Here is a 19,949-nt window from a genome sequence, read left to right as displayed (position 1 = left end):
CTTTAGCCAACTCATTAATTTTAGTTTCATTCTCCAATTGTCTAAATGAAATCAATTGCACAGCTTGTGAAACTTCTTTCAAAAGAGTTTTTATAGATTTTATTTCACTTTCAATAGACTTTGGAGAGTGAGGAGAAGAAGACATGGCTAAAGTTTTGTGTATACAAGTATTTTACCTTGAGAAAATTTAGGAAAGCCAAAGAAGGTAGTTTTCCAGGTAAGGGAGGTGAGTCCCAAAGGACTACTTAAGTACCAAGCCTTTGCCTTAGCCAAAAACTATCCCTCAATGTCTTCACACAAAGCTTTCTCTTAGTAAACTACTTAGAACACAATGAAGTTGAGAAATCAGATTTTAATGCAAGAAAACAATGCAAGCTAACTAATGAACCAAGCAAAACGAATTAACCAAAGCTTAAACAAGGCAATCACACATGCAAAGCGTAGCTAATTAAGCAAGGAAAAGTAGCTAAAACAATTAACAATTTGCTAATTAGTAAACTCTATACTAGTCAGCCCTAGGTGAGGCTTCTTGGACACTTGGAGCCCTTGAAGACACACTCACCGTCTAATCACGTAATTAAGGAAGCAATTAACACAAGTTAAGTTGCAAAGAAAAATTAAGCAAACTCCCTTTGTTGATCTTTTTTTTTTGTTTTTGCTATTGGCACTTCCTTGGTTGTCTTTCCTTGTTGGGCCCTCCAAGTGTTTGTGGTGTTTTTAAGAAGTGTTTGATTCTGCCTTTGCCTTTGTTCCCCTTAGAATTAAGGACTTAATTCTCCAATTCCAACACCTATCAAGAAGACTAGACCTTACTCAAGTCAATTTTCCACTCACATAAGCACCAATTGAGAATAAATTCCAGCACCAAATTTAGAGGCCAAAGAATTAAAGCAAGAAACAATTTAATTGAAGAAAACAGTACCACACAAATGGAGTTAGATTGTGACAACTAGAAAGAGTTCCAAGAAATATTAGACAAGCAAATAAAGGTACTCAAATAAAGGTAGGCACACAAAATGAATCCTAAGAATAGCACTAGAATAGATTTTAAAATAAAAAACAGCACCACTGGAAAATTGTTGTGGGCCAGAGAACGTATTTTTTTTCCCCAATTTATGCTGCGCTGCCCTTTTAGAATTTGCCTCTGAAAATTGATATGCAAAATATTCAAGATCTTAACTAAAATCTGGCGTTGGAATCACTCCAAACGCATGAACCATTTTTTTTTAATAAATTTTTCAAATTCAGTGTTCAGTTACGCCAACTGTAGCGCCCAGATTTGCACACTGTTTTTAAAATATTTATAATTTTTTTCTATTGACTCTTTTGAGCTTCTCTGATCATTTGCTCGCATACTCACTGTACGCATGAGTGATTGGAGAGAGAGAGAGAGAGAAGTTAGTTACGATTCAGTTACACACCTAAAGAGCATTCAGTTATGGTGCTCCGAGACGGAGGTGTTTGGTGTTTCTTGCTTGTTCACTTGATCGTCGGAGTGCAAACGGCCGCGAGGGCGCCCTTTGCTCACTCCTTTTCAGGTACTCACAGCGGAGTAGGGTGAAGATCTGAGTTGGAGACGAAGGAGTCCTTGTTCGCGAGTCAAAGCAACGCACGAAGATCTTTTCGGTCAACCGGCAGGAACTGGCCCCATGGTGGGTGTCAAATGTTCTCACTGGTTGACCTCAGTTGGACTGAATGGAGAGCTCTGCTTGGGAATTTACTTACCAATAGCTCTTCCAAGCTCCACCAGCGACGTCGAGAGAGGGTTTAGGGTTCGAAGAGCACGATGGATTTAGGGGCACCAGGCTGTGAGAGATGAAAGATGAAGTTTCTAATGTTATTATAGAGTGAAGTATATGATATTAACATGTGATTTTAATGTTTTTAATTAAATATATAAAACTTTATATATAGATAAAATCTGTATGTAACTATTTTTTTTTTAATTAAAAATGTAATACTTTATATATGGATAGAATTTGTATGTAATAATTTCCACCTTTTAAAATCCATACAAATTATATACAGATATAATTTGTAAATAACTGTTTCCGTTTTTTTAATTAAATATGTAAAATCTTATATACGGACAAAATTTGTATGTAACTATTTTTTTTTTTAATTAAATATGTAATACGTTATATACAGATATAATTCGTATGTAATAATTTCTACTTTTTAAAATTCGTATGTAACATACTATATACGAATATAATTTGTATGTAAATGTTTTAAAAAAATTTAATTAAATATGTAAAATCTTATATAAGAAAAAAAGATTTATGTAACTATTCTTTTTAATTAAATATGTAATACGTTATATAGGAACAAAATTCGTATGTAATTATTCCTGTTTAATGGCGCCAAAATTACATATGGATTATATTCGTATGTAATCAATTTTTGTTTATATACGGAAAAATCCATATGTAATGTGTATTTACGTACTGAATTAAATCTTAATATAAAAATTCGTATATAACTCTCAATTCGTATAATAGTCAGTATATAAATCAACAATTTCTTATAGTGAAATGTTTTTTTTAAAAAAATTTTGAAATAATTTTGATATACGGTTCTAGAAAATAAAAGATAGTCTCTTTTTTTACAGCATGATTTTCATAATCACAAAACATTATGAATTAAATCTATTTATTTATAACAACTAATATAGAAAATTTTACCCTTAAGCATATCACTATTTTTACTTATTACAATAAATATATATATATATAATAGTTATTAAATAAAATTTAACTGATTTTACAAATAATTATGAAAATTAAACACTTGTTTTATTAAGCCAATTGCTTAAAAAATTATAAATAAGATAATAAGAAAAAAATACATTTTGTGAAGTTTAATAAATAATTTTTCATAAACAAATAAAAAAGATAAATAATCAAATTTTATATTAATTTTATTATGAATTTAATTTTATATTTTATTAATTATCTTTTATATATAATTGTTCCTACCGGTTGACTAGAACGTGCTTCGTGCGTAGCTATGACTCACGTAACAAGGACACCTTCGTCTTGGTTCCAGATCTTCACCCTACACCGCCGTGAGTACCTGAAACAGAGAGAACAAAGGGCGCCCTCGCGGCCGTTTGCACTCTGACGATCAAGTCAGCAAGCAGAAAACATCAACTTAGGGAAATCCCAGCGTGCAAGTCTTCCTTCTTCGAAGTGCATCTGGCGCAAAGGGTGACTATCTGGGTGCCAACTCGTGCGCCCCAGCCTCTAGTCACTCGCCCTGGGAGTGTATCTGCCTTCCTCTCGCACCATGCACGTGGATTGCCCCTGGGGCGTGGCCCTCTCCCGGGTCGTATCTGTCCCAGGGACTCTCCAGAGGTGGCGTGGGTACTTCACGAGTCAGGTTACTACCTACTGGTACTGGGAATATGGCCTTGAAGCCACCTTTCTCTTCTCTTTCTAACTGTTCTGAGGTACCGGGGCCCAAGGCCTCCTCGCCCGTACCGTAGCCTCTTATCGTGTCGCCCCCTCCACGGTCTTTCCTACCCGTGGGTATCAAGGGTGGCACCGTCGACGCCTAAATTTGGCGATGCCCACACCTGACGACGCCCAAAAGCGGTCAACTCTAACTCTCCTCCTTGGAGTCCCCCTTGGTGGGTCCCACCCTATGCTTGACTTTGACTTTGATCAACGCCCGAGGACGGGTCGGTACAATAATAATATATAAAAATATTATCTTATTATTTCTCTATTTTACCCTGATAACATTTTTAAATTCTATAATAATATATAAGAGATTCCCATACAAAAATAATTTTTCTATTTTACCTCTCATAATATTTTTAAGTTAAAATGTAAAATTCATAATAAAGGTACCAATTTAAAAAAAAAGAGAATATAATGAAAAAAAAATTGGTCATATTTTAAATAAAATTAAATTCTAAGTATTTTGAATCTTTCATTTTGTGTAATTAAACTTCTTATTATAACATATCTTCACTATAATATCAATCAACAATATATTTAATTATTTCGTTTTCTTATAATAAATAAAATCACATAAAATAAAAATAATATATATTTATTTTAAAGAATTATTATTGAATATAATAAAAAAAATGTGAACATTCAATTGATCCGAATTGTGTTTCTGCTTGTTGTAATATTAATTATATATATAAAAAAAAATTATATTGATTATATTTTACTATTATAAGGAAATGTGGACATGCATTTTCATCGGTAATAATTAATTAAATAATTATAATAATTGAGCTGTTTTAACTAAAAATGTGTATAACGCGGTAGGTTTTTTTTTTTTTTTTTCTGGCCCACGATGTCATGCAAGCTCGGTATCAAAACCGAGTAGGCCACAGCATGCAAAGCAAATTCAAATCCCTTCAACGGTTGGAATTCTCAGCGAGAAGGGATTTTTGCGGAGAAAATGTTTAACGTGAAGAATCGAGTTAGAATGAAATCGTGTACAAGTATATGGTTATGGCTTACAGTGTTGTTGTTTTCAGTTCAATCTTTGGGATCTGAGAGGAGTGACGTGGCATACGTGACTCTATTGTACGGAGATGAATTCTTGTTGGGCATTCGAGTTCTGGGCAAATCTATACGGGACACAGGATCCAACAAAGACATGGTCGTTTTGGTCTCTGATGGTGTCTCTGATTATGCCAATAATGTTCTCAAGGTATTGCATTCCTATACGAGTTGTATTAGTGCGGGATGTGAAATGAATTTTTCTGCTCAGTTTTACTTCGACTGCCACTTTATAGTAAATTTGATATTATAATTTCATTTGGCTTGAATCGTAAATTTTGGCGGTTACGAATGGTTTTGTTGATTTTGAAACTCTTCATTCAAGTACGGTGGGTATGGTTTGTTGTGTTTTTTTTTTGTCTAGGCTGATGGGTGGATAATTGAGAAGATCAGTTTGCTGGCAAATCCTAATCAAGTACGTCCAACGAGATTTTGGGGTGTTTATACAAAGCTCAAAATATTTAACATGACTGACTACAAGAAAGGTGTAATATTTATGTTTTTTGTGTTTTTTCGTGTGTCTGGTTATGGCAGTTGAGGAGGATACTCTAAACTTTCCGTTCGGGGTTTTGCATTTCCCATAGGAAGTAGTTTCCCGTGTTTATGAAGTATGATTTATTGGGTTTCTTGAATGTGTACGTGCAGTTGTTTATCTCGATGCTGACACTATCGTGGTTAAGAATATTGAAGACCTTTTCAAATGTGGAAAATTCTGTGCTAATTTAAAGCATTCTGAGAGGTTGAATTCAGGAGTCATGGTGGTGCAGCCATCTGCTGCCGTCTTCAATGACATGATGAGTAAAATAAACACTCTGCCATCTTACACTGGAGGTATTATGATTTTTCTTTTTTAACTAATTTTATATGCAATTATTTTATTCATTTGGATTTGGATTTGGACCTAATAGGGTTGAACAATTGGCTACAACTATATTCCTGCTTTCACAGGGGATCAGGGATTTCTCAACTCATATTACTCTGGATTTCCCAACGCACATATTTTTGAGCCAAATTTGACACCAGAAATGTTGGAAAATAGACCAGTTCCTGAAATGGAGCGACTTTCCACTCTTTATAATGCAGATGTTGGTCTTTACATGCTGGCTAACAAGGTACTAGAATATAGGTAAATAAGATGATGGTTCCTTTCTTTTAAATATTTGGGGGTAACACATCAGTGATACCTTCTTATTTGAGTTTTGAGTTAAAATGGACGCCTGTTAGATCCAGTTGCCTTTCTTTGATTCACGTTTAACTTGTAAAAGTCTTACATGTTCATGTTAATGTTCAAATTCACTTGATGCTATTAGTTTAACACCTACGGTTGAATAACATATATTCTTTCATATTGTTGGAATAATACATTTTTAATTAATATAATTCTTAAGAAGTAGACTTTAAGGCTAACTCAACCTTATAAAACTGGCCTGTAAGATGAAGTTTGTACCGATTTATATATTATGAATTGACCTAATCTTTAGTCGATATGAAATCTCCCATAGTACTAAAGGACTAAAGCCATTCTGAATAGGTTAAAGGAAAAAATTGAATAAATCTTTTGTAACAAATTGCACTAAATTGATGGAATGAATGAGAAGATAAAATTGCCAGCACTATGATGGCAGGAAAATTTTGTGGGGAGATGAATTCCTTTGTGTTGGTTTACGAGCTTATTGTTATGGTAGAAATTGGAGTGAGTGCTGATGTCGCCCTTTAATAGTTATGACGTTGCAGTGTGACCCATATTAATATATTAAGGCTTATAAAGCCTAAAAGGAATTTTTTACTGCTTCTTCTGTTGGATTCAAATTTTACCGTTTGCGTATGGAAATTTTGGCAGTTAGAATGAGGACTTGTTAATTTTGATATAGATGGGTCAAGGTGATTATGCAGGAGCAAAGCCAAGGACTTTTCCATCATGTTAACATTTTAAACTTCTTTAATTCCTGTTAGAATCTGGGTTTTGGGGCATGTGTGGCGATGAGAATTGAGTTAGGGGCAGTAATGACAATTATTGGCAGAAAGTAGGATCTGTTACATTTCAAGATAGGTGTAATACTCACAGGCATGAATGCATTTTTAAGTTGAATAGTAACGGTAATGTTGACAATTTAGGGTTGGAAAGTTAGGAGAAGTTACATATTATTAAATATGTGCATAACAGGGGGACACTTGTGTATTATTTTGTAGTAGTTTGGACAGAAAATTCTTCTCTGTCTGTAGAAGTCTATGACTTTAGGACAGCAAATTCTGCTATACTTTTGTGTATTCTGTGTGATTTAATATTACTCTTCTTGAATATATCAATTGGTGTTTTATCATTTTTTGTCCAACCTTGCAGTTTAGAGAAAGATGATGATGCATTTGATAAGGAGCTTGTATGAATTAAAAGAGAAATTTGGAGGGGGATGGAAGCCAGGACTGAGGCTTCGGTCTGTATGGCCAAGAAATTGCCAAATTGACTAGATCTAGAGATTTTTTAGTAGATTACAGAAGAGAAAGGATCAAATTCAATCAAACATGTCAGGGATGAGAACCGTAGTCTGTATGGTAGTTAAGAATGTGGAATTGCCATTTTTCAACGGAGATGACATTATTGGGTGGCAATTAGGGCAAATTGAAGTTCAGGATATTAGTGAAGATTAAATTAGCAAAATTAAGTATGGAACGAAATGGTAGTGGAGAAAGATAGTCTGGAAGAACCAATTTCTACATTCAGCCTTGGAGACAAGGATGATTTTTCATAGTCGTATATTAAAATAGATGTAATTGTCATTAGCAATTACTAGCGAAAACATAAGCCTAATGTGTTCGCAATTTTTAAAATTTAAAAAAGTAATGAGTTATTATTAGATAATGCAATTATAAAGTTATAAAAAAGCTAGTTCTTTAAATCATATTTTAATTTGTCTTCTCAGTTTGTTTGATGTAAGAGATATTGAAAAAAAAGTGAATGAACGATGACAGGAAATTTAATAGTTATGTAGCTTATATACAGAGGGGAAAAAATTGTATACGACTATGTTATAGATTACAGATGTATTATTACAATATCTTGAACAGTAGCTGTTCTGTTGACTGTTTAGGGCAAAATATTTTTAGAAGTTACATATTTTTAAATATGTAATAAGGGGAACTTGTGGTTTCAGTTGTTGCAACTCATATCTTTGTAGACTTGTAATTATTTTCCTAGTTTGAATTAACTGCTATTATTAATATTTCATACATTCTAACTCACCAAATATCTTGGTGTTCCTTTACATTGCATCTTTTACTTCAGTTATATAACTATTCATGCTGACTTGTCCAGTGGATGGTAGATGAGAATGAACTCCGCGTGATTCATTATACACTTGGTCCTCTTAAACCTTGGGACTGGTGGACATCTTGGCTTGTGAAACCTGTTGATGCCTGGCAGGTATTTGTGCTACTTATTATCCTATTTTATCAATATCTCAAAAATGTGTCTTCCTGTAATTGTTTCAAAAATCATCTAGCTTAAGTAGTCATGTGACTAAGTTGAAGTTTGTGACAAAAGTATTTTAAATAATTTACTTTTTACATGGTCTGTGCTACAGAATGTAAGGCAACAGCTGGAGGAATCCCTTCCTGGAACTAAAGGGGGCCAAAATCCTAAAGATTATTTTCTTGTAAACTTTCTTTTTCTGTTACCATTTTGTGCGGTGCTGTTCTTCTGCTATCGTTCAACTCTAAAGGTCAGCTATCGTGGATTGATTTTATTCTTTAAGCATTAGGAATCCATGTGCCTTATAATATTGTATTTTCCGCAGAATCAGGGGTACTATGGTTCCTGTTGTAGAAACTCACTATGTGATCATGTCAGACAACTTTATTACAGGATCAAATCAGGGGGGGGACCAATTGTATATACTACTATTTCTACCTCAGCTATCAGTTCCATTCATCCGGTCATTTTTTACTTCTATACCTCAACTATATCATTTCTACCTCAACTAAGAATTTGAATCCTCTTATGTGAGGTGTCCTTGCATACTCATCAGATGACTGGGTAATGCAATGTCCTCACATTAGAGGACCGAAAATACTGTTGTTGGATATGCATGCTGCTTATGTATTTGAATTTTAAAAATATCATGTATTATTTTTTATTAGCGATACGAAGTACTAATTGTGGTGTTAAACAGCTCTTAAATGGTGCTCAGAGCAAGGTGCCTCCATATTTGGGCATGATTTCTGTCTGTGTCTGTTTGTTGGCTTCCGTGGTGTCTCTTGGATTAGCTTTCTTGATAGTACCTCGGCAAGTGGCTCCCTGGACTGGTTTTCTTTTGATGTATGAATGGATATTCACAATCTTCTTTATACTATTTGGGGGTTATCTCAATTTGATGTATCATTGGGGAAAGATTAGGATATCACATACACTTTCCTCGTTGACTCATCCCGAATCTTCTGATGAGGATTCTGGAAAAGGTATGTTCTGCCGGAATAGAGCATATTTGGGGGTTGTCTTTCATCTATGTTTTCAAGACTTTTTATTTTTATATTTATTTTTTAGTTTTCATCCTTAATTTGATCTCATCTATATTAACAGGTCACCAGCGTCAGATGTCATCATGTGATGCTGCTACGTGGTTCTATGGTTTAGGGATGGCCTTCTTGGCCATTGCCGCTCCCTGTTTGCCTTTTATTTTTGGGATCACTGCATTGTTTTTACGGTAATTTTTCCTTTTTCCTTATTAGTAAAGATATCATTAACTATGTACTGTGGCTATCATTCTTGATCTTGTTAGGCTTTCTATTTATTTTAAGTATAATTCCATTGCCCCTATTTGTCGTTTTAAAAATAGAACTTTGTTCTCGGTATGTTTTTGTGATAATTGACTATACTCGAATATTAAATTTCAAATTCTAAAAAACTTTGGAAGAACAGTGTTTGTAGCTGGCCTCTTTTGAATGGTAACTTGTAATGACGCTCATAGTGCATCTGATATGCTTTCAACTAGTGATTTTATCCTCCCTAAGATATGGAGGGTCGTTCCTGAACTGTAAGATTATTTGACCATTATATTGGTCATTCTTTGCTTATTTTTGGCTTGGATATGTAAAGTCCCTGTTCTACAACATCAAGCTAGAATGGCAGTTTGGAAACAATTACGTGTGTTTTTCTTGCTTTTTTAAGAGAGGGAGGAAGAAGTGAAGTAAATTTTTAACAAATGGTATGGGTTTCTGGACAAAGGAGCAACATAATGGGGATTGTCTAATTTTGGTGCTTTTTGTTGCTCATTTTTGGCATACAATGCCACCAAAATAGTCTTCCCTTTTTCTTATACATTCAGCTTGAGGTGAAGTTAACCATATTTCTGTCTTGTAAATTCCAAGCAGTTTTTTAAGAGGAAAAACAGCAATTTTCTCTTAGAATTTCCACTTACTTTTTTTTTATATATTTCTAACAGGTTGGGTTTGGCGGTTGTCGGGGGCGTAATATTAGTAGCTTTCATGACATACTCTTCGGAACATCTTGCTATCAGATCATTTCTGAAAGGGTTTGAAGAGAGGGATGTTGCACTCAATGCAAGCTTCTGCTGTTGATTCAATTCTTTGAGGTGATGCAAACTGCGGTAGATGATATCTTTATTCGCCTCTATTTTATTAAAATATGGATCATTGATCTATGCAGGACTGGGATACGTTGCCATACACCAACCCTCACATTTTATCCGAGCTTGGACTGCTCATGCAAAAATTACAACAAATTCTCAGGAAAAACCCTAAATTTAGTTTTTGATAAAACCAAAAAACTTTTGAATCAACTGGTAGTGTGGTTGTTATTGTATTCATCTGGCTTATCTTATATAGAGAGAGTTAGTGGTTATTATTGTATTCAACCAACGGGAAGCATTTTTTGACAGCTACTCTTTAATCCTATTGTTGAACGCAATAATAATGGGTAACGTAGTTGTTCCATTGACAAATGTAAAACTAATTTGGCCAACTTAGCATTATGTATTTTTCCTAGTTACCATAATTGCATTGTTTCATTAGCCTTCTTTTAAAAGATGATGTCTTTCCTTCAAAATTACAAATTGTGTTATATTCTAAAGTTTTAGGATTTAATTAGTAGTTTCTATCATTTATCATTTATCTTTAGTTGAGATTTAATTAGTAGTTCTATCATTTATCATTTATCTTTAGTTGGGATTTAGTTAGTTAGGATTTAATTAGTAGTTCTATCATTTATTATTTATCTTTAGTTGGGATTTAATTAGTTAGGATTTTATCATTTATCTTTCTATCATTTATCTTTATCATTTGTAATCTTTAGTTCTCTATAAATATAGTATTGAACTATTATTTGAGATATGAATAATCTATGCACCTTGTTTCCTTTTCTCAATTCTCTATCATTGTTCTTGTTCTTGGTATAATCGGAAGCCACCTAAAGGTTCCCTTTCTCCAAAGCCTAATTGTTCTTCGAAATCTCTTACGAGAGGACCTAAACGCTTCTACACACGATCATTCATATCAATTGGTATCAGTTAGGACCTTCCAGTACTTCAATGGCAGATTCAACACGCTTCGCTCAAGCTACTAAGGAGATGGAAGATCGAATCTCCCAAAGGATGGATAATAGGTTTATGGAACTCGTGACTACGTTGAAGGAAACCTTGACTCTTTCTATGAAAGACACCATCCAGGATTTACTTACTCAATCTCGAGGTGAACGCTCCCCTCACTAGTACAAAAAGGTAAATTAACGACGGTTAAAATCGACATTTAAAGACGGTTCCAGAACCGTCGTTATTACAGGCGTCGTTAAAAGGTATGAACTTTTAACGACGGTTGGTAAAACCGTCGTTAAAAGTGGCTTCTATTCCCCCAAAAAAAATTTAATGTGACTTTCAACGACGGTTCCTCGTTGAATGTGTGACTTTCCACGACGGTTCCTAGGTTCCTCTAGGAACCGTCGTTATATGTGTGACTTTCCACGACGGTTCCTAGAGGAACCGTCGTTATATGTGTGCATTTTTAAAGACGGTTCCAAGTGGAACCGTCGTTATATGTATTCATTAAAAAAAATAAAAAATTTTATTTTTTAAAAAATCTCAAATAACCTGCATAAAGTTTTCAATTCCAGAAAATTAAAACATTTCAAATCATAATTTAAATATAAAAATTACATACAACAAATTATAACATAAATACAAAAAAGTTTGGTAATATATGAAAAAATTTGTCATTGTAATGATTTATCTATACTAGAGTGTTATACATGGTTACAAAATACTTTGACCATGTTGTTCTCACATACTCCAATGCTTCTAAATCTAGCGGGTGTTGGTCGTTGAACAACTGTGACATTTGAAATATTTTGAATTAGTGCATGATTAATAAATCTCAAATTTTAAAGTGTTTATTGTATTGAGGTATTACCTTATCCCAACCTTTCTTAATTTCAGCTTGCAAAATAGTCAACATCCACTGCATAACATAATAACCGCACTCATAATTTTTAGGTTGCCTGTTGGACTGCATGTGAAAATAAATGTATTAAATGAATGAGTGAAACACATTAAATTAAGTGAACAAATATACTTTAAATACCTTAAGGTACATCCAAGTGAGTTTTTGTGCGTTTGAAGTTCTCCTCCCAGACAACATATTATATCCAGAGTAAGCACTAAAATAATAAGATTTCATGTTAGAATACATAACATTATATAATATATAAGTAATAATAAATGTTAAATGAAACTGCCGTACCTATCTATAATGTTTTTAAAATAGGCAGGAGGTTTTTTATGCAAGGAGCAAAACCATGCAGCGGTATGATCTTGAACAGATATGATCAATAGTTGCCAATGACGCCTGTATAACAAATCAGTTAATTAGTTTCTCTTATTTCAATAATTTATTAAAACTTATTTAATAAATAAGAACTTACTCATGGATGTACGGAGCAAAATAAATGTGTTTTCCACCATTCTTTAAGGCAGTGGTGATGTATGTTTGTGTTTCCGACTTCTTGTTTCCAATTGATTGAGTGATTTGAGGGTCTAAAAACCCATATATATTATGTTTCCCCTCATCAAAGCATAATCCAGAAAGATACCTAAATTTCAATAAGTTAGTACTAATATATTTAATAAATCAAAAGTATAAAGAATTTAAAATTTGAACTTACATCATCCATAATTGCAGAACTGTTATGTTAATCTCTTGATCTCCGGATGCAAGGTCCAACAAATCAGACATGTGAACGTACAACGGTAGATTACTATGCCTTCCAAAAACATTAGCATCCCATGGAACCTCTAAGACGGTTGTATATAAAGCTGTAGCAACTTCCACCAATGCCGCCAGAGGATCATCAATGGAGACTATTTTCTTCTTTCCCAGAGGCAAATTTGTCTTAGGTTCCTGCTACTCATCAAAACAAAAAATACTTAAATTAGTTAGAATGTAATATATCATAATTGTATTAGTATTAGTGTAAATATATACCATAGAGTCTATAGGTCTGACGAGATGTCTAGGCCAGGCAACGAAAGTATGTAATGCCTCTGCCACAATTGTCACCTCTGATGTCGGCACAGGAACTGCAAGATCACCATAAAGGACCTTCTCCACCGTGACCTTCATCAAATTAGAAGGAAGAGGCACATTGTGTAACATTGTGACCCCTTCATAACACTTACCCAAGGCAACGAATCGGGTCAAAGAATGACACTCAACATATAATTCGCATTGGCTAGTTGAGCCAAAGTCATCCCCTGATAGATCAACTGCCGAACAACTCCCTTTAGTGCTGACTTTCTTAATAGGAGGCGGAGGTGGTTCATCTTCTACCATAGTAGGTGGTTGCTGTGAGTGTCCTAAACCCTCCAACCGCTTTTTGAACTCCATTTCCATTCGCGCACTAAACTCCTCCATGAAGCTTTCTTTAAGCTCTTGAGTTACCTCAGCCTTTAACTGCTCACGTAGTTGTAGTAAATACTCTTGGCTAGGTTCATTGGACAATTGTTCCTTGCTGTGTGATGGAGGTCCAAAGTATGACCGAATCCCAACCCCATATCCAGCTACACGAACACGTCCAGGGTGTTCAGGTCGTCCGAGAGCAACATTAAGAATATCATTGCGACCACATGGTTTAAAAGTCCCCTGTGTTGATTGTTCATTAAGAGAATCCTAAAACAAATGAAAAGAAATTGACAAACTTCAACACATTGAATTTAAAATAACACATAGAATTTAAAATAACACATTGAAAAGAAATTGTCAAACTTACAATGCGTTCAACTGTTTGTTCTGTAGACTTAGAACTCCATGTCCCTAATGTGTTTATACGGGCACCCTTCCACATCTCATGTCGGAGTGGTGGGGATGGAGGTCTTAAAGAATCTACACTATTCATTTCCTCAATGGAAGTAGAACGTGCTTGAATCTTTTCTTCAAGCATCCTCTGCTCTAGCAACTTATAACCACCACGAGACAATAAGTGTGGGGTATCATTATGTGCCTGATTGGCTTTTGCTTTGTTTCGAACCTCCTATCATAACACTCAAAATTTAGTAATACGTTAATATAAACTATATTCAAATATAAAAGTGATACTAACCTGCCATTTTTCAGTTTGTCGAATATTGACAAACTGCTGCCAAGTTTCTTCATCAATGGATGCATATTTTGCACAAGGATTTTCTTCTTTCCTTTTCCCATATATATAATCTGTTGTCAATTTTGATTTAAACTGACGAAACTTGACACCCACATCTGAAAGAACCTTCGCTTTCAAGATTTCCACATTCGGGATGTTGTAATGTGTCTACATTGTTTGAAAGAATTAGTTCATAAACAAAAACAAAGTATAAAAGAACTTTAGATTTAGCAAAGTAAAAACAGTTACATACCAGAATATCTTGCCAAATCATGTTTTTCTCGTGGTCAGTCACGTGATCCCAGGACTGAGTTAAGATAGAGATCCTTTCACGAGAAAGTACTCCGAGATAACTCCTATATTTCTTTGCATGTTGCCCAGTGGGCACACCAGTGTGGATATCAATAGACAAAGGTATTTTGTCATCTTTAGTTATCTTCTTAAACATATTCTTCAATCTTGTAGGTCCTCTACCAGTTTTTGAATGGGAAACTTTATCATCTGCCATGTTCCTGTTATCAAAAAAATATAATAAGCATCAAGAATATGAAATATAATGAAAATGAAATATATTGTAAAACTAAACATGAATCACATGTACATACAAATATATATTCCTTCATCATGATCATTTCGAGTTGCATGTACAACATCAGCAACATCCTCGTACTCTTTATTGATGGTCGTTCTTGTAAGTGATTCAATCTCACAAATGTCATTGTTTGTATCTTCTGGGTCATTATGTTGTTTTTTTCCATGTAGCACAACAGACCAGTGGTCAGACGTAGGATCTTGGATATAGAAAACTTGGGAAGCTTGATGTGCCATTATAAATGGTTCGTCATGATAACCTATCTTTCGAAAGTCAACCAAAGTCATTCCTGATTCATCAACTTTGACACCAGTCTTATTGTCAACCCACTTGCATTTGAAAACAGGTACAGTAAACTTGGTATAATTAACTTCCCAAATCTCTACTATGACACCATAATAAGGCATTGATCCCACAACAGGATTTTGATCCTTTGCAGTTGAAAACTGCATAGACTCTGCCTCCAAGGTGACTCCGCTATTTTGCACTGTACTCCTATCATCTCGAGACTTTGTGTAAAACAAACAACCATTTACTTCATAGCCAGAACAACATAAAACATCAAATTTGAGACCGTTTGCAAGCCATGTTAATGTTTCAGATGCTGATGGATCATTCATTATTTGTTGCTTAAACCATGACATGAAAGTTTTGTTATGCTCAATTAACACCCATTTTTCTGATTGTCTTGGATTTTTATATTTGACAATGTCTTTGTGTGTATCTAAGTATGGTAACACCTCATCAGTGTTATTCAAGATATACAAGTGTGCTTGCAGAACCTCTTCTCTAGATTTGCTTATGACATGTACACCTCTTGAAGATTTACTTATGAATCTACGAGAGTGCCAACCTTTTTCAGGAACTCCTATACATTTGGCTTTTGACATGTACTCGGAACAAAACTCAATAGATTCTTCTGAAATGTATCTTTCAATAATGGAAGCTTCTGGACGACATTGATTCTTCACATATCCCTTCAAAATCTTCATGTATCGTTCAACTGGATACATCCATCGCATATAAACTGGCCCACACAATCTGATTTCTCTTACAAGATGAACAACCAAGTGTACCATAATATCAAAAAAAGATGGAGGAAAAAACATCTCGAGTTGACACAAGATAACAATTATTTCTTCTTCAAGTTCATCCAACTTCTGAGAGTCAATCTCTTTACTACATATGGAATTGAAAAATGAACATAGTCGAGTGATTGTATGCCTAACATTTTTGGGCAAGATTCCACGAATAGCCACTGGTAATAATTGTTGCATTAGAACGTGACAATCATGTGACTTTAAGCCAATTAGTTTCAAATCATTCATAGATACAAGACTCTTCACATTTGAAGAGTAGCCTTGTGGTACCTTAACACCTTTAAGACATTCACAAAAACTTGTTTTCTCTTTCTTTGACAAAGTGTAACACGCTGCAGGCAAGTATGTACGTTTACCAACTTCTCTCGGTGCCAATTCCTCTCGTATATTCATTTCAATCAAATCCAGACGTGCATTCACACCATCCTTTGTTTTGCCTTTAATGTTCAGAAGTGTTCCTATTAGACTGTCACACACATTCTTCTCTACGTGCATTACATCTAGACAGTGTCTAACATCCAACTTACACCAATACGGAAGATCAAAAAAGATTGATCTCTTTTTCCATATTTCACTCACCGTTTGCTTCTTCTTCATTTTTCCAAAAGTCACATTAACATTTTTGATCTTTTCATAAATTTCAACACCACTTAATTGAGTGGGACAAATGTCATGTTCTTGGTATCCGTTAAAAGCTTTTTTCAATCGACGATACGGATGATATTTCTTTAGAAATCTACGATGACCAAGATACACGGTTTTTCTTCCATGTTTCAACTGCTCATAAGATGTCTTGTCTTGACATATTGGACATGCTCTATGGCCTTTCACACTATAACCTGACAAGTTCCCATATGCAGGGAAGTCATTGATAGTACAAAACAACATCGCATGCAATCGGAAAGATTCATTTTTAAACGCGTCAAACACATCAACCCCTTCATTCCACAATAATTTCAAATCTTCAATCAATGGATTAAGATAAACATCTATGTCATTTCCAGGTTGTTTTGGACCAGAGATCATCATAGATAACATCATGTATTTGCGCTTCATACACAACGCAGGAGGTAAGTTGTAAATCACTAACAAAACGGGCCATGAACTATGATTACTACTTAAATTTCCAAAGGGATTCATTCCACCAGTTGCCAATCCAAGTCTTAAGTTTCTTGATTCTTTTCCAAATTCAGGAAATTCTTTATCAATATTCTTCCACTGCAAAGAATCAGCAGGATGACGAAGTAATCCATCACATTTTCTATTATCTGCATGCCACCTAAGGTTTTTAGCGTCATCTGCATTTGCAAACAAACGCTTAAGCCTTGGAATTATCGGAAGATACCAAACAACCTTAGCAGGAGGACCTTCCTTTGTCAATTCATCAATTTCATCATTCTGACCAACCTTAACCTTATAGCGTGACAAACCACACCTGGGACATCTTCTTAAATCTTCATACTCATTTCTGTATAAAATACAATCGTTAGGACATGAATGTATTTTTCTATACTCCATACCCATTGGACAGAGTATTTTTTTCGCCTCATAATTTCGATTGGGCAAGGTATTTCCTTCTGGAAGCATGTCCTTAAGCAATTGAAGCAATTCTGTAAAACTTTTGTCGGTCCATCCATTCATTGCCTTCAAATTCATCAACCTTAACACTGCTGATAATCGTGTGAAGTTAGTTGAACCAGGATACAAAGGAGTCTCTGCATCATTAGACATATTTTCAAAAACTACATTAGCAAATGATTCTGCTCCCACGTCACGAATCATGTCTTCTAATCTATCATCCATTGAGAAATGCACTTCGTCCGAACCTCCGTGCACACTTGGCAAGTCTAACAATTCACCATGCCACGTCCATGTTGTATAACTTTTCAAAAATCCATCACACAAAAGATGTTCTCTAATTTCAGAAACACTCAATATCCTTCCATTTAAACAATTGATACAAGGGCACCTTATCCTTACTCCATTCTTATAACTAACGGCATTATGTTCTGCGAATTGTATGAACTCTTCCACCCCTTTTTCGTAAGTATCACTTATTCGTGATGTATTAATCCAACTCCGATCCATAGAACTGCTAAACTAAGAACCAATACTTTCAATATGTAATCATGAAAAAATAAAACAAAAGTGCCGAAGGTCGGACACCTCCGGACTCAGAACCAGTGCGTTCAATATGTCAAAACAATATATAATGACTGAAAATTGCCGAAGGTCGGACACCTACGGACTCAGAACCAGTGTGTTCAATATGTCAAAACAATATATAATTCCTGAAAATTGCCGAAGGTCGGACACCTCCGGACTCAGAACCAGTGCGTTCAATATGTCAAAACAGTATATAATGACTCAAAACGAATACTTTCAAAATATAGGTGATAATAAATAAGAATACACTAACCTCAAATGGATGGACGGTCACGTAGGCGTGAATGGCGGTCGCAGGTGCAACGGCAGGGGCGCGGGTACGCGGAAGTAGAGGCGCGGTCGCTGTGGCAGAGGCGCGGTCGCGGGTTCGCGGGTCACGGCGCGGTGGGGGCGCGGTCACGGCGCGGTCGCGGAGCGGTCGGGGTTCGCAGGTGCGGTCGTGTTCGCGGGTTGCGGCGCGGTGGGCAGAGGCGCGGTCGCTGTGGCAGAGGCGCGGTCGGCGCGGTCGCGGGATCGCGGTCGGGGTTCGCGGGTCAAGGCGCGGTGGGGGCGCGGTCACGGCGCGGTCGCGGAGCGGTCGGGGTTCGCGGCGCGGTGGGGTTCGCAGCGCAGTCGGCGTTCGCGGCGCAGTCACGGCGCGGTGGGGGGCGATGCAGTCGGCGTTCGCGGCGCAGTCACGGCGGTGGGGGCGCGGTCGTGGTTGGGTCGCAGTCACGGCGCGGGAATAGGGCTCATTGAAAGGAAGTGAGAAAGAAGGAAGTAAGTTTCTGAGAGTGGGAGCGTGCAGTTTTAATTTTTAAAAAAGACTTTTAACGACGGTTCTGAGGTGAACCGTCGTTAAATCCCATGGGCGCCACTTTTAACGACGGTTCTGGGGGGAACCGTCGTTAATTCTCACCCCCGTTACTTTTAACGACGGTTCTGGGGTGAACCATCGTTAAAAGTCCAAAAAATTTTCGAAAAAATTACAGCAGTGCCACCGCCTAGTTTTTAACGATGGTTGTCTCTAAACCGTCTTTGAAAGGTGTCGTTATTGAAGAATTTTGTACTAGTGCCTGGACCCTCACATGACACAATGTCACGTGGGCCTCGAACGGGGTCTTCTTATGTTTTGGCACGCGGTTGGCACGCATCGACTTTCCCCGATTCAATGGCGAAAATGTTAACCAGTGGATTTATCAATGCGAAAATTATTTTCTCATTGACAAGACTCCAGAGGAATTCAAGGTACAGTTGGCACTTGTGCATCTAGAAGGCAAAGCCTTGCAATGGCATACCACACTTATGAACTCTGATTTAGATATGGATGCACCTTCATGGCCAGGATTCACCAAAAGTCTAAAAGATCGGTTTGGTGCAATTGGCGATGATCCCATGGTTGCGTTGATGTGTCTACGACAAAAGACTTCAGTTGATGCCTATCATGAAGAGTTCGATTCAATCATTTCAAGATTGAAGTTAGCTAATGATCATATTCTCAGCTGCTTCCTTGGTGGCTTAAAGCAAGACATCCAAATGATGGTACGCATGTTCCAACCTACATCTCTACAACATGCATTTACTTTGGCCAGAACGTATGAAGAAGCCAATTCCAGCAAGTCGACGGCCAAATTCCACAAGGGAGTCTTAGGTCCAGCCCCAGTGCCTCTATCATCGTCAGCTCCAATCAATGCGGTCCCCAAACCTAAACCCACACGCCACTTAACGCCGGAGTTCATAATAGAACGCAGAGCCCAAGGCCTTTGTTATTTTTGTGATAAACCCTACTCAATGGAGCACAATAGGGCACACAAGAAATTATAGCTTCACGTTATGGAGATGGAGGAAGAAGATGACGCACAGGATAGTCCTCTCAATGACGCGACTAACTTATTACAATGGAAGGAACCACAAATCTCAGTCAACGCATTAACAGGATTAGCTGGGTT

At 36.2% G+C, this 19,949-nt stretch overlaps 2 protein-coding genes across 7 annotated transcripts; one reads left to right on the top strand and one right to left on the bottom strand.

Moving 5' to 3' along the window:
* The first annotated feature begins 4,272 nt into the window (after nt 1-4,272).
* LOC137828868 (inositol phosphorylceramide glucuronosyltransferase 1) lies at nt 4,273-10,533 on the top strand. 6 transcript variants are annotated; one of them, XM_068635607.2, is made up of 11 exons: nt 4,273-4,677; nt 4,891-5,011; nt 5,172-5,357; nt 5,475-5,638; nt 7,837-7,944; nt 8,105-8,242; nt 8,318-8,455; nt 8,693-8,978; nt 9,100-9,223; nt 9,962-10,111; nt 10,186-10,533. In XM_068635607.2, exons 1-10 carry the CDS (start codon nt 4,423-4,425, stop codon nt 10,095-10,097), a joined length of 1,656 nt encoding a protein of 551 aa, XP_068491708.2. In that variant the 5' UTR covers nt 4,273-4,422; the 3' UTR covers nt 10,098-10,111; nt 10,186-10,533. The 6 variants fall into 6 exon arrangements, with proteins under 6 accessions (XP_068491708.2, XP_068491709.2, XP_090161461.1 ...); XM_068635608.2 differs by having other exon boundaries at nt 4,295-4,677; nt 8,318-8,410; XM_090305336.1 differs by having other exon boundaries at nt 4,365-4,677; nt 5,475-5,652.
* Nucleotides 10,534-12,686: 2,153 nt separating this feature from the next.
* On the bottom strand, nt 12,687-17,943 carry LOC150025845 (uncharacterized). Its single transcript, XM_090304772.1, has 5 exons — nt 14,776-17,943; nt 14,278-14,331; nt 13,795-14,055; nt 12,944-13,694; nt 12,687-12,886 (listed from the first exon to the last, which is right to left on the bottom strand). The coding sequence occupies exons 1-5, from the start codon at nt 17,941-17,943 to the stop codon at nt 12,687-12,689; spliced, it is 4,434 nt and encodes a 1,477-aa protein (XP_090160898.1).
* Nucleotides 17,944-19,949: the final 2,006 nt, after the last annotated feature.

Source organism: Phaseolus vulgaris, chromosome 7, assembly GCF_051622355.1.
Source record: "Phaseolus vulgaris cultivar YP4 chromosome 7, ASM5162235v1, whole genome shotgun sequence".
Taxonomy (NCBI): Eukaryota; Viridiplantae; Streptophyta; class Magnoliopsida; order Fabales; family Fabaceae; genus Phaseolus; species Phaseolus vulgaris.
The sequence above is the reverse complement of the archived record's forward strand: the minus strand, read 5'-3'. Positions and strand labels throughout refer to the sequence as shown.